Below are 12,771 nucleotides of genomic sequence, written 5' to 3' on the forward strand. Positions count from 1 at the left end.
GCTTCAATGGAATTAAATGAGTCGGTCTACAGTATAGTATGTATTATAAAAACAAAAGCCCCCTGTTCTTCTGTTAGCACACGCATCGTGTGGAAACGTTTGAATTTGGATTTTATTATGATTTATTAATTTCAGACTCTCTGAACCGAACGTGTTTTACCCCGGTCTAAGAAGTGTCCATATCGGACAAAAATCTTCATGGTGACAGGAACATGTGTTTGAGCACTTTTGTTTAATTTAATGTATTTTCTTTTGAAATGGCAAATTTTTTCAAGCTGGACGGGAGGGATTTCCTTGTGTGTCAGTGGCGGCAGGTGGGGGAGGAAGGGAAACAGCTCCCGCCAGAGCAACTTCAAACAGGCTGCTACAACCTTTGAACAGCCAAGAGGGGACTGACTCAAATTATTCCTAATCTCTCCAAGGGGAAATGCAATGGACCCTGAGCACAGGTCTAGGGTGGGTTCTTAGGATATTCCGCACATATCTGAATTTTTGTAAAGGATAATGGGTTTTTTTTTCCCTAACTGCAATTGGTTTTCTGATCTGATTCTAATTTCGCTTTTCTTCAGACGAGATGAACGACCATCAGAATACATTATCCTACATTCTGATTAACCCTCCTCCTGACATTCGACTGGAGCTGAACGATATCGTGTATGTACCCAAACACTCTGACCAATTTAGCAGATGCAGCGTTATTAACACTTAGAGGTCATTGGCAAAGGAAAAGGTTCTTCTGTAATGAACTTTTTTTGGGCATAACCCCCCAGCAACCCCCACCCACCCCGCCAATAAAGATCCAAAAGGATTTGTAACTCGTCACACCATAACATTGGAGTGCTTCATTGTTGATTGCTTTCAAGCTGTTACAAATGTTTGTCAAATAATTTTGGTAAAGTCTCAAAATATTTGAATTCGAATATCCCTCCGCCAACACCTTCGATATAAATACCCAGTCCCCATTAAAGTATCCCCTCCCCCCTCACCAAATTTGTGGCTTACGTTCCACCAAATGTTGTTGCCATTTCACAAATATTAAGAAAGAACTTGCATTTATATAGCACCTTTCACATCTCCAGAATGTCCCAAAGGTGCTTTACAAGCACTTTTGAAGCTGCAGTCATTGCTCCAATGTAGACACACATGGCAGCTCGTTTATGAACAGCAATGAGATTAATGACCAGATAATTTGTTTAAGTATTTTTGGATGAAGAATAAATATTGGCCAAGACACAGGGGAAACTCCCCTGCTCCTCCTCAAATGGTGCCTTGCAATTTGTTTTAATGCCCACCTAATAGGGCATGTAAGAACTTGGTTTAGTGTCTCATCTGAAAGACAGCACCTTCCACAGTGCAGCACCCCCTCAGCACTGCATTGAAGTGCCTGACAAGATTATGTGCTCAAGTCTCTGGAGGGGGGCTTGAGTGAATGAATGAAGAAGTGGGATTGTTGATACTGAGCCATGGCTGACACTACGAGGCTAAATGTGAACTGTCTGTCCATAACATATTTAAAGATGTAAAATTTTGATCTCTGTTGTCATTTTTTTTGGTCATGTTTTTGTATCATCTTCCGCTATTATAAATGCCCATGCCCATATATATATAATTGAAACTGCCTATGTAAACTTGTCACGCTGTAATTACATCCTCCTGCCAGTGGTGGCACTGTAGTTTGTCACCTCCCATCTCCTCAGTCTGTAGTGCAGAGAAACTCCTATGTTCCAACTTAACACTGCCTCCCAAATTCCAGCATGTTTTGTTATTTAACAATAAATAAAGGTATAAAAATCAAAAGAATGATATTAAAATAAGGACAGAAAATTATGATAATGCAGTGGCGTAGTGGTTGAGTGAATCAGCTGTCAAAATAGTTTGTGATTGTTATTTAAACAAATAAAATGTGACCTAAAATGTTGCGATCAAAATGTTCACAAGTGGACAAGGGAAAGTTTGAGAGCGATGCAACTAAGATGCTGAGGCTTGGAGGAGGAGGGAAGGAGGCCAAGAAATGCACGAAAGCAGTCAGTCAGATGAGTAAATCATTTCCAACAGGCTTATGATCCTTACATTTGGCTTCCCTTTTCTTTGAGTCATTTGATATGTCACTGGTTTGAGCCATGTCCTTGAAACATTCCTACGTGAGTTACTTTTGAAATGTAGGTATTATCATTACGTAGACAAATGCAACAGCTAATCTATACACAGCAAGTCTCAGAAACAGCAAATGACCAGTCAATCCAGTTTTGTTGGAGTTAGTTGAAGGATGAATGCTGACTACCACATTTCCCTTTTGCTCTTCTTCATATGAGGGGAATAGATAGAGTGGACAGGATAAAATTGTTTCCCTTGATGGAGAATTCTAGAACCAAGGGACATAGATTCAAGATAAGTGGCAGAAGGTGTAGGGGGGACATGAGGAAGAACTTTTTTTACGCAGAGGGTAGTGGGTGTCTGGAATTCGCTGCCCAAGTTGGTGGTAGAGGCAGAAACTTTAAACTCTTTTAAAAAGTACCTGGATCTGCACCTAAAGTGCTATAAGCTTCAGGGCTATGGGCTGGGTACAGGAAGGTGGGATTAGAAAGGGCACCTGGGTGTCCTCGGACTGGCATGGACAAAATGGGCCGAATGGCCTCCTTCTGTGCTGTAACTTTTCTATGGTTTTATGATTGTAATAATTGTGATGTGGGATCTCTGGCGTCTGCCTGAACAGGCAGACAGGTCCTTCGGTTAATATCCCATTCAAATGAGGGCACCTCCAACAATGCTGCACTCTGTTTAAACTGACACCTCAGTTCGGCACTGTCCATGGGCTCAATTGCTGGTACTAGGACTTGAGCTCAAAATCTTCAGACTCAGATTGCATTCAACAGAACCAAACTGAAGTTGATTGACAAACTGTTTGCTGTGGTACAGGATTCAAATATGGGGGACACAAATTAAAATGAATAATTTATAAGTAAGCTAGAGACTAGAGTAGCATTTTTTACACAATGGTAATAGGTTGATGGAAAGTTACCAATGAAGACCTTTGAAGGAAATAGTATCTAATTTGCAATTCGTTTTATCAATGGATAGATGAGATTGAGGGATATAATTAGAAAGCAAATAATGAGAGACGTCTATTAGAAATGGGCAGGCTGGTTGGGATAATGATCTTTTCCTACTCCTATAAATTCTGATTAGTTCAATAATGGTTATGTAAATGAGGCCATTTTAAAGTTTCAAGGCTCATTGCTTGCCTGAGACTGGAGTAAGCTAACAACTCATCATAGTTGCTAAGGTATTATGCAAATTGCCTAAAGCCAAGTCCTGACACTTTCTACATCACATTAAATGCCAACTAGCTTGACGGAAGATGCAGGAGGTTTCAATGCCTTGTATTAAGCATTTTACTGTTACTAACTGGATTGTTGTACATTCATTTAGGTACCTGATACGCTCAGACCCGTTGGCCAATGTTCAAAATGCTTCCCATAGCCAGAAAAGCAGCTCAAATAGGTTCTTCCCTTCTAATGAAGAGGCAAAGAATGAAACACAATTATGAACGTTGGGCCTGTAAGAATGAAGACCCACTCTTTGTGTCCACAAGGTCACTCAACATCTCCAAGCACTGGGGCACGTGGCTTAGTATTTTGAAACAAAGATGTTCTGAAAGGGACCTGAAGTTTTCGGAAGCCGAACATGACAAGTTTACAAATTGAAACAGACCCTCATTCTCTGATCAGACCTTGAAACGCAACTGGGTTTAATGGGACTGCACCACCTGAATAATGACTGACTGACTCAAACAGGAGCAGCAGATAAAGGAGAAGGTCAGGTCCAGACAGTGGGCCTGTTTTATATATTTTTATATCATGTAGAGTGGGATTTGTGCAGTTTAACATACACGGCAGATGTTTTATTTATTGACACGCTGCACACTGGAGACAATTTTAACTGTGGGTGAACAGTCATCATTGCTGCTTTCTACTGATTGCACCTGTAGCACTGATACATGTGCAGACACAGCACCAAGCCTTCCAATGTTCATGTGCCAAAGTTGCTGTATCAACTCACTTCGTAAAGAACCTTTGGTGCCAAAGGGACAAGATGCTTACAAGGTCGTTTTTAAATGTGTTTGTACACTTATCATAACACAAGGTGCAGGAGGAATTGCCATCCCAGATGCATTTTGTGCAGTCAGACGTTTTTCTAACCCGCGTGTTGAGCGTTAATGTGTTGCTTTCAATTCAACCGATCACAGAACCAGGTTCCAATTGCCATTATGAAGTGATGCAGCACAGATGAAGATCTGGAGTAGACAAATCAGAAGATGGCACCTGGGAGCCAGTGAACTGTGCACTTCATCAGTCCGTATACAATTTGCACATATAATAGAGGAGGGGTGGGGTTTATCAATTAAATTGCAGACTGTTAAGGCATTTCCCAATCTATCTGAACTTATTTTTTTTATCTACTCTGTAATCATATCTCACCTCCCACAGAGGTGCTGCAATCATGTCAGTATGTGGCTGTACAATATTTAGAAGGTATCTGCACGTTGTTCTTTTTGTGTAGTTGTAAAGGGAAACTCCACAGGTACTGGAAGCCTGATATTAAAAGCAGAAAATACTGGAAATACAAAGCAGGTGCAACAACATCCAAAAGATAAGTTTTTTGGGTCTAACCCAAAATACAGCCTGCCCAGTTTTTTCTCACCTGTCTTGCCCCCCTGCCCCCCCACCGTGTGACAGTTCCAAAGAAATGCTGGAGTTTGTGGTGTTTATTGAAAGTACATTAACTGATTTTAAGAATAGTCAGAATTACATGGATACGTTTATTTTTCCAGTGAATGAATAGAGAGAACAGGCAAGCCAGTGTGTATTAGAGTCCAGTTACCAAAATACATAAAGCCCCCTACCCCCCCATACCATGCTCACAAGTTGTACCTTATGCATTGAGGCTTCGATGCAAGGGAGATGCGTTCTACAATGCCACCTTCTCTGTGCCATTTAATTATCACAATTCCTACCCCTCCCCCCACCCCCAAAACTCTGCGTGCCACTTCACATGAACAGGCCTGCACCTGCATGCCATGTTATGCATACATTGTACATGAGCAGTGACATATCTGGGTTTCAGAGGAAACTGGGGTGCCTTCCGCAGCCATTCTCACCTCAGCTACAGTGAGAAAGTTCGATGACAAACCATGTGCGGCTTGCATGCAATCCAATCATGGTACACGCTATTGAACCTGGACCTATTTATCATTGCTGCACCTGTCTTTGGTGGCAACATAGCAAACCAAGAACTACCACATTTTTAAAATAAACACAGAGCCTTCACAATGACCTCACAGACCAGCAGGATGTTGGAATTGTAATTGTACACATTTACTTGGGCAGAAGTGCACTTGCCTTTCGTTGGTTCAATGAAGTAAGAGATTCAATGGAAGGAGTCAGAAGTATTACTAGAACACTGCCAAATTCAAACTGAGCATTGTGTATATAAGCAGTGAGAAGTGCCAGTGTACATATCTAAAACCAAAGGGCAAGTTGTCAATTAAAGAAGCTGTAAGACTTTAGCATGCATTGGTTGGCTGCCATGCCTAACCACAAATTACACTAATGATTTTGTTTCACAACTGAACAAAGGGAAACCATTAAAAATGCTCCAAGACCTCAGTCAGACCCATCGGCTTGGCTTGGCTATAGTACAGGGAGCTTCAGTTGCCCCAAACCCCAAGCTTGTTCCCCTCCCCTACTCTGAATTAATATATTGCAATGGGACAGATACAATTGAAGCAGCTGGTGAGATAGACTGGATTAGGAGCATGCAATCCAATCCTTTCAAAATACAGAATACCAGTTGGGGATTTAAAAAAAAAAACAGTTTTTAAAAACAAATATTGTGGCATGCCACTCTTTAACATGAAACTTTCATAACCTGTTAACTTATCAAATTAATGTCTTTTTTGATAATTTATGAATTAAAAATCTGCTGAAAATGAAACCTATTGCCTGTGAGCTCTCAGTGCACTTCCCAGTTTTCTTCAGTTGTAATGGGACAATATTAAAGGATCATTGGCAAAAGAATCAGAGGCAACATGCAGCAGGTGGTTAGGGTTTGGAATGCGCTGCCTGATAGGAGTCAACAGAAGCCTTCGATTGGGAATTGGCCAAATATTTGAATGAGACTAAAATTGCGGGGATATGGAGAAAGAGCTGGGGAGTGGGATTAATTGGATTGCTCTTTGAAAGAGCTGGCACAGACTCGATGGGCTGAATGGCCTCCTGTGCTGCATTATTTTATGATTCTATGAAGATTCTGTTCATCTTCCTCTTGTATCTTGTTTTCTGAACTATACAGTATTGCTTTGAAGCAAGAATGTCATGATTTTATACAGTTCTTAAAATAAAGTGTCTATGCTTCACGTGGATGTAAAATAAATTAAATAAATAAATAGCTGCATGCAGCATTGGATTGACTCTTAATAAAGTGTCTGGTCATTGTGACATTGATGGATTTTGTGACAATTATCCCAAATCCTATTGCATAGATCTATAAATTCTCTCCATCCAAAATAAAATAATTTCCCTTGAATCACACTGTCTCCCATTACAAAATCAAGGAGTAATGTTGGCAAAGATGCTTTTATTGCCCATCCCTAATTGCCTGGAGAAGGGGGTTGTTGGCCTTTCTCATTACACTGCTTAAACCCTTGTGTCAGGGAGGGGATTCCAGGATTTCATACCCAGCAACAATAAAGGAGAAGTTATTATTTGGCCATGTCAGGATGACATGCGGCTCAGAGAGGAGCTTAGAGTTGTTGGAACCTGGGTACTCCAGGCTTTCTTCGTTGTAGGGGTCACAGGGAAGGTGGCTATTCCTTTTGGGCAGGCAAGTGAGAAGGGTACAGTGTGGTCTGTAATGCTCCCCTTATCAGTTATTAGTGTCACAACAAAAATGCAGACTGTGGGAATGCTAAACGGAGGAGTAGGCTCAGGTAAAGCACTCGCTTGCAGATGATCTAACAATTCCCATGAACAAGGAACAGACTGACAGATTTGCAAGATCCTGACAATTACTGTGTTTAATATACGTATATGATGAGTGACCAGGGTTTCAGAAATAGGTGGGTTCAATCTGGTAATATGTTGCCTGATTAGGAGCAAGAATAAGTCATTCAGGCCATTGAGTCTGTTCCGCCATTCAATAAGATCATGGCTGATCTGATTGTGGCCTTAATTCCACTTTCCAGCCTGCATGCCATCCCAGTAACCCTGAACTCTCTTAGATCGAAAATCTGTCTAACTCCGGCCTTGAATTTATTCAATGACCCAGCCTCCACTGCACTCTGTGGAAGAGAATTCCAAAGACAAACAACCCTAAGAGAAGAAATTCATCCTCATCTCCATCTTAAATGGGAGACCTCCTTATTTTTAAACTGTGCCTTCTTGTTCTGGATTCCCTCATGATAGGAAACATACTTTCAGCATCTACCCTCCCAAGCCCCCTCAGAATTTTATATATTTCAATAAATTTGACTTGTATTCCATTCATTGCCATATTTTCAAAAACCCATCCATGTGTTTGGAGTCATACCTAGCATAAAAGAAGATGGTTGTGGTTGTTGGAGGTCAATCTTCTCAGCTCCAGGACATCATTGCAGGAGTTCCTCAGGGTAGTGCCCTAGGCCCAACCATCTTCAGCTGCTTCATCAATGACCTTCCTTCCATCATGAGGTTAGAAGTGGGGATGTTCACTGATGATTGCACCATTCAGCACCATTCGTGACTCCTCAGATACTGAAGCAGCCCATGTCCAAATGCAGCAAGACCTGGACAATATCCAGACTTGGGCTGACAAGTGCTAAGTAAATTCGTGCCAGACAAGTGTCAAACAATGACCATCTCCAGCAAGAGAGAATCCAACCATTGCTCCTTCACAGTCAGTGGCATTAGCATCACTGAATCCCCCACAGTCAAAATCCTGAGAGTTATCATTGACCAGAAACTGAACTGGGCTGGTTATATAAATACTGTGGCTACAAGAGCAGGTCAGAGGCTAGGAATCCTGTGGCGAGTAACTCAATTCCTGACTCCCCAAAGTCTGCCCAACATCTACAAGGTGCAAGTCAGGAGTGTGATGGAATTCTTCCCACTAGCCTGGATGAGTGCAGCTCCAACAACACTCAAGAAGCTCGGCACCATCCAGGACAAAGCAGCCCACTTGATCGGCACTCCTTCCACAAACATTTACTCCCTCCACCTGGAATCCTGTGGCGAGTAACTCAATTCCTGACTCCCCAAAGTCTGCCCATCATCTACAAGGTGCAAGTCAGGAGTGTGATGGAATTCTTCCCACTAGCCTGGATGAGTGCAGCTCCAACAACACTCAAGAAGCTCGGCACCATCCAGGACAAAGCAACCCACTTGATTGGCACTCCTTCCACAAACATTTACTCCCTCCACCACTGATGCACAGTGGCAGCAGTGTGTACCATCTACAAGTTGCATTGCAGGAACTCACCAAGGCTCCTTAGACAGCACCTTCCAAACCCACAACTCCAACCATCTAGAAGGACAAGGGCAGCAGACACATAGGAACACCAACACCTGGAAGTTCCCCTCCAAGCCACTCACCATCCTGGTTTGGAAATATATCGCCGTTCCTTCACTGTCGCTGAGTCAAAATCATGAAACTCCCTCCCTAACAGTACAGCAGGTGTACCTACACCATGTGGACTGCAGCAGTTCAAGATGGCAGCTCACCACCACCTTCTCAAGGGCAATTATGGATGAGCAATAAATGCTGCCTCATCAGCAATGCCCATGTCCTATGAATGAATGAAAGAAAAAAGTTTTTTTTTATTTAGACTATTACTTAACAACCTTGAGAGACAACTAAGATTAAGTAAGAATTAAATTCAATTAACAAATCTGAAATTAAAAGCAATATCAATAATGGTGACCAGGAAACTATTGTTGATTGTTATAAAAACCCATCTGGTTCACTAATGTCCTTTAGGGAAGAAAATCTGCCATCCTTACCTGGTCTGGCCTACATGTGACTCCAGGCCCACAGCAATGTGGTTGACTTTTAACTACCCCCTGAAATGGCCCAGTGAGCCAGCAGTTCAAGGGTAATTAGGGATGGACAACAAAAAAAACATTTGATCCAGCTTTTATTGTCTCCGTTAAAAAGTAATAGTCAAACTAAATCTTTTTAATTGGTTGATACTTTTTACAAACAAAAATAGGATATTTGTGTAAAACCAAAATATAAAGAATACAAGATGACTTGGAATGTTGGTGAGGAAAGAAGATAAAGTCAAACTATTGGAAAAGGGCAAGGAAATATGGAGAGATAGAGAATGGGAGATGGGCTAAAACAGAAAACTAACATTTTTACCAATGAATTTTCATTCATTAAATACATCAGGATTGGAGCCATTCCCCTTTCCCCCTCACCCAACCTTTCTCTTCCCCCACACGTTCCATGTGCCCCCACCACTTTCCAGTTTCCTCTGTCCCCTCCCTTTCTCCATTTTCCTTTGCCTCATTTGCCCTTTTCCTCTTTCCCTTTCCCATATCCTTTCCCATTCATCCCTTCCCTGTGCACAAACTTTCTCCTTCAAACCCCCCCTTCCCTCCGCCTCCACCCTTACCCTTCTTCATTGCCCTCACCCATACCCCACCCATTTCCCCTTTCCTTTCCCAATTCCATTTGTCCCTTGCCTCATCTTTTCTCTGTTTCTGTCATCTGTTCCCTGACCCACTCCTTTGTAGCACTTGCCAATGTTCAAGGGGGAGGTGATGGTGTAGTGGTACTGTTGCTGGACTAGTGATCCAGGTTCAAATCCTGCCATAGCAGATGCTGAAATCTGAATTCAATAAAAATCTGGCTAATTGTTGCAAAAACTAATCTGTCACCTGGTCTGGCCTATGTGTGACTCCAGACTCACAGCAATGTGGTTGGCTCTTAAATGGCCTGTCTTAACAAAAAAGGAATGAAACTGGATGGACCACCTGGCACTGGGGATAACAACAGCACTCTCAGCCCTGTCAACCCTGCGAAGTCCTCCTTACTAGCATCTGGGGGCTAGTGCCAAAATTGGGAGAGCTGTCTCACAGACTAGTCAAGCAACAGCCTGACATAGTCATCCTCACGGAATCATACCTTACAGGAAAATGTCCCAGACATCATCATCCCTGGGTATGTCCTGTGCCACTGGCCCAGCAGAGGTGGAAGTACAGTCAGAAGGGAGTTGCCCTCAAGATTGACTCTGGACCCCATGAAGTCTCATAGCATCAGGCCAAACGTGGGCAAGGAAACCTCCTGCTGGCTGAGTCCTAAATGGCATAGCTGCTAGACTGGGCCTGTGGCAGGTGGTGAGGGAAAAACATGCTTGACCTCATCCTCACCAACCTGCCTGCCACAGATGCATCTGTCCATGACAGTATTGGTAGGAGTAACCACTGCACAGTCATTACTGAGACAAAGTCCCAACTCCACATTGAGGATACCCTCCATTGTGTTGTGTGGCACTACCACTGTGCTAAATGGGATAGATTTTGAACAGATCTAGCAACTCAAGACTGGGCATCCATGATGGCACTGTGGTCCCATCAACAGCTGCAGAATTGTACTACAAACACAATCTGTAGCCTCATATCCCTCACTCTACCATTACCATCAAGCCAGGGGAAGAGTGCAGGAAGGCATGCCAGGAGCAGCACCAGGCATACCTGAAAATGAGTTGCCAACCTGGTGAAGCTATAACACGGGACTACTTGTGTGCCAAACAGCAAGTCATAGACAGGGCTAAGCGATCCCACAACCAAAGGATCAGATCTAAGCTCTGCAGTCCTGTTACATCCAGCTGTGAATGGTGGAGGACAATTAAGCAACTCACTGGAGGGGGAGGCTCCACAAATATCCCCATCCTCAATGATGGAGGAGCCCAGCACATCAGTGCAAAGATAAGGCATTTGCTACAATCTTCAGCCAGAAGTGCATAATGGATGACCCATCTTTGCCTCCTCCAGAGGTCCCCAGCATCACAGATGCCAGTCTTCAGCCAATTCGATTCACTCCACGTGATATCAAGAAACGAGTGGATACTGCCAAGGCAACTGACAACATTCCGGCAATAGTACTGAAGACTTGTGCTCCAGAGCTTCCCACGCCCCGAGCCAAGCTGTTCCAGTACAGCTACAAAACTGGCATCTACCTGACTAAGTGGAAAATTGCCCAGGTATGTCCTGTACACAAAAAGCCCGACAAATCCAACCCGGCCAATTACCGCCCCCATCAGTCTACTCTTGATCATTAGTAAAGTAATGGAAGGGGCCATCAACAGTGCTATCAAGCGGCACTTGCTTAGCAATAACCTGCTCACTGACACCCAGTTTGGGTTCCGCCAGGGTCACTCAGCTCCTGACCTCATTACAGCCTTTGTTCAAACATGGACAAAAGAGCTGAACTCCTGAGGTGAGGTGAGAGTGACTGCCCTTGACATCAAGGCAGCATTTGACTGAGTGTGGCATCAAGGAGCCCTAGCAAAACTGGTGTCAGTGGGAATCAGGGGGAAAACTCTCCACTAGTTGGAGGCATACATGGCACAAAAGGAAGATGGTTGTGGTTGTTGGAGGTCAATCATCTCAGCTCCAGGACATCACTGCGGGAGTTCCTCAGGGTAGTGTCCTCGGCCCAACCATCTTCAGCTGCTTCATCAATGACCTTCCTTCCATCATAAGGTCAGAAGTGGGGATGTTCACTGATGATTGCACAATGTTCAGCACCATTCGTGACTCCTCAAATGCTGAAGCAGTCCATGTCCAAATGCAGCAAGACTGGACAATATCCAGGCTTGGGCTGATAAGTGGCAAGTAACACTCACACCACACAAGTGTCAGGCAATGACCATCTCCAACAAGAGAGAATCCAACCATCACCCCTATATGTTCAGTGATGAAGGGGGTTGAAGGAGAAAGTTTGTACAGAAGGAAAGGATGAATGGGAAAGGATGTGGGAAAGAGAAAGAGGGAAAGGGCAAATGGGGCAAAGGAAAATGGAGAAAGGGAGGGGACAGAGGACACTGGAAAGTGGTGGGGGCATTACCAACACTGAATTCCCCATTATCAACATCCTGGGCGTTACTATTGACCAGAAACTGAACTGGACTAGCCATATAAATATTGTGGCTACAAGGGCAGGTCAGAGGCTAGGAATCCTGTGACGAGTAACTCACCTCCTTGACTCCCCAAAGCCTGTCCACCATCTACCAGGCACAAGTCAGGAGTCTGATGGAATACTCTCCACTTGTCTGGATGAGTGCAGCTCCCACAACACTGAAGAAGCTTGACACCGTCCAGGGCAAAGCAGCTCACTTAATTGGCACCACATCCACAAACATTCACTCCCTCTACCACCAACGCACAGTAGCAGCAGTGTACACCATCTACAAGATGCATTGCAGGAATTTACCAAGGCTCCTTAGACAGCATTTTCATAACCCACGACCACTACCATCTAGAAGGACAAAGGCAGCAGATAGTTGGGAACACCACCACCTGGAAGTTCCCCTCTAAGCCACTCACCATCCTGACTTGGAAATATATCGCCGTTCCTTCACTGTCGCTGGGTCAAAATCCTGGAACCCCCTTCCTAACAGCACTGTGGGTGTACCTACACCACATGGGCTGCAGCGGTTCAAGAAGGCAGCTGACCAACACCTTCTCAAGGGCAACTAGGGATGGGCAATAAATGCTGGCCCAGCCAGCG

The 12,771-nt window shown here is 43.7% G+C and overlaps 1 protein-coding gene across 1 annotated transcript in view; it reads left to right on the top strand.

Moving 5' to 3' along the window:
* kcnt1b (potassium sodium-activated channel subfamily T member 1b) overlaps positions 1-6,468 on the top strand; it is a 226,744-nt gene extending 220,276 nt beyond the window's left edge. The window contains exons 28-29 of the mRNA XM_078551275.1: positions 570-654; positions 3,430-6,468. Coding sequence (XP_078407401.1) covers positions 570-654; positions 3,430-3,547 — 203 coding nt within the window. The 3' untranslated portion in view covers positions 3,548-6,468. The remainder of the gene's footprint in view (positions 1-569; positions 655-3,429) is intronic.
* Positions 6,469-12,771: the final 6,303 nt, after the last annotated feature.

The sequence above is a fragment of the Cetorhinus maximus genome, chromosome 10 (genome assembly GCF_964194155.1).
Source record: "Cetorhinus maximus chromosome 10, sCetMax3.hap1.1, whole genome shotgun sequence".
Taxonomy (NCBI): Eukaryota; Metazoa; Chordata; class Chondrichthyes; order Lamniformes; family Cetorhinidae; genus Cetorhinus; species Cetorhinus maximus.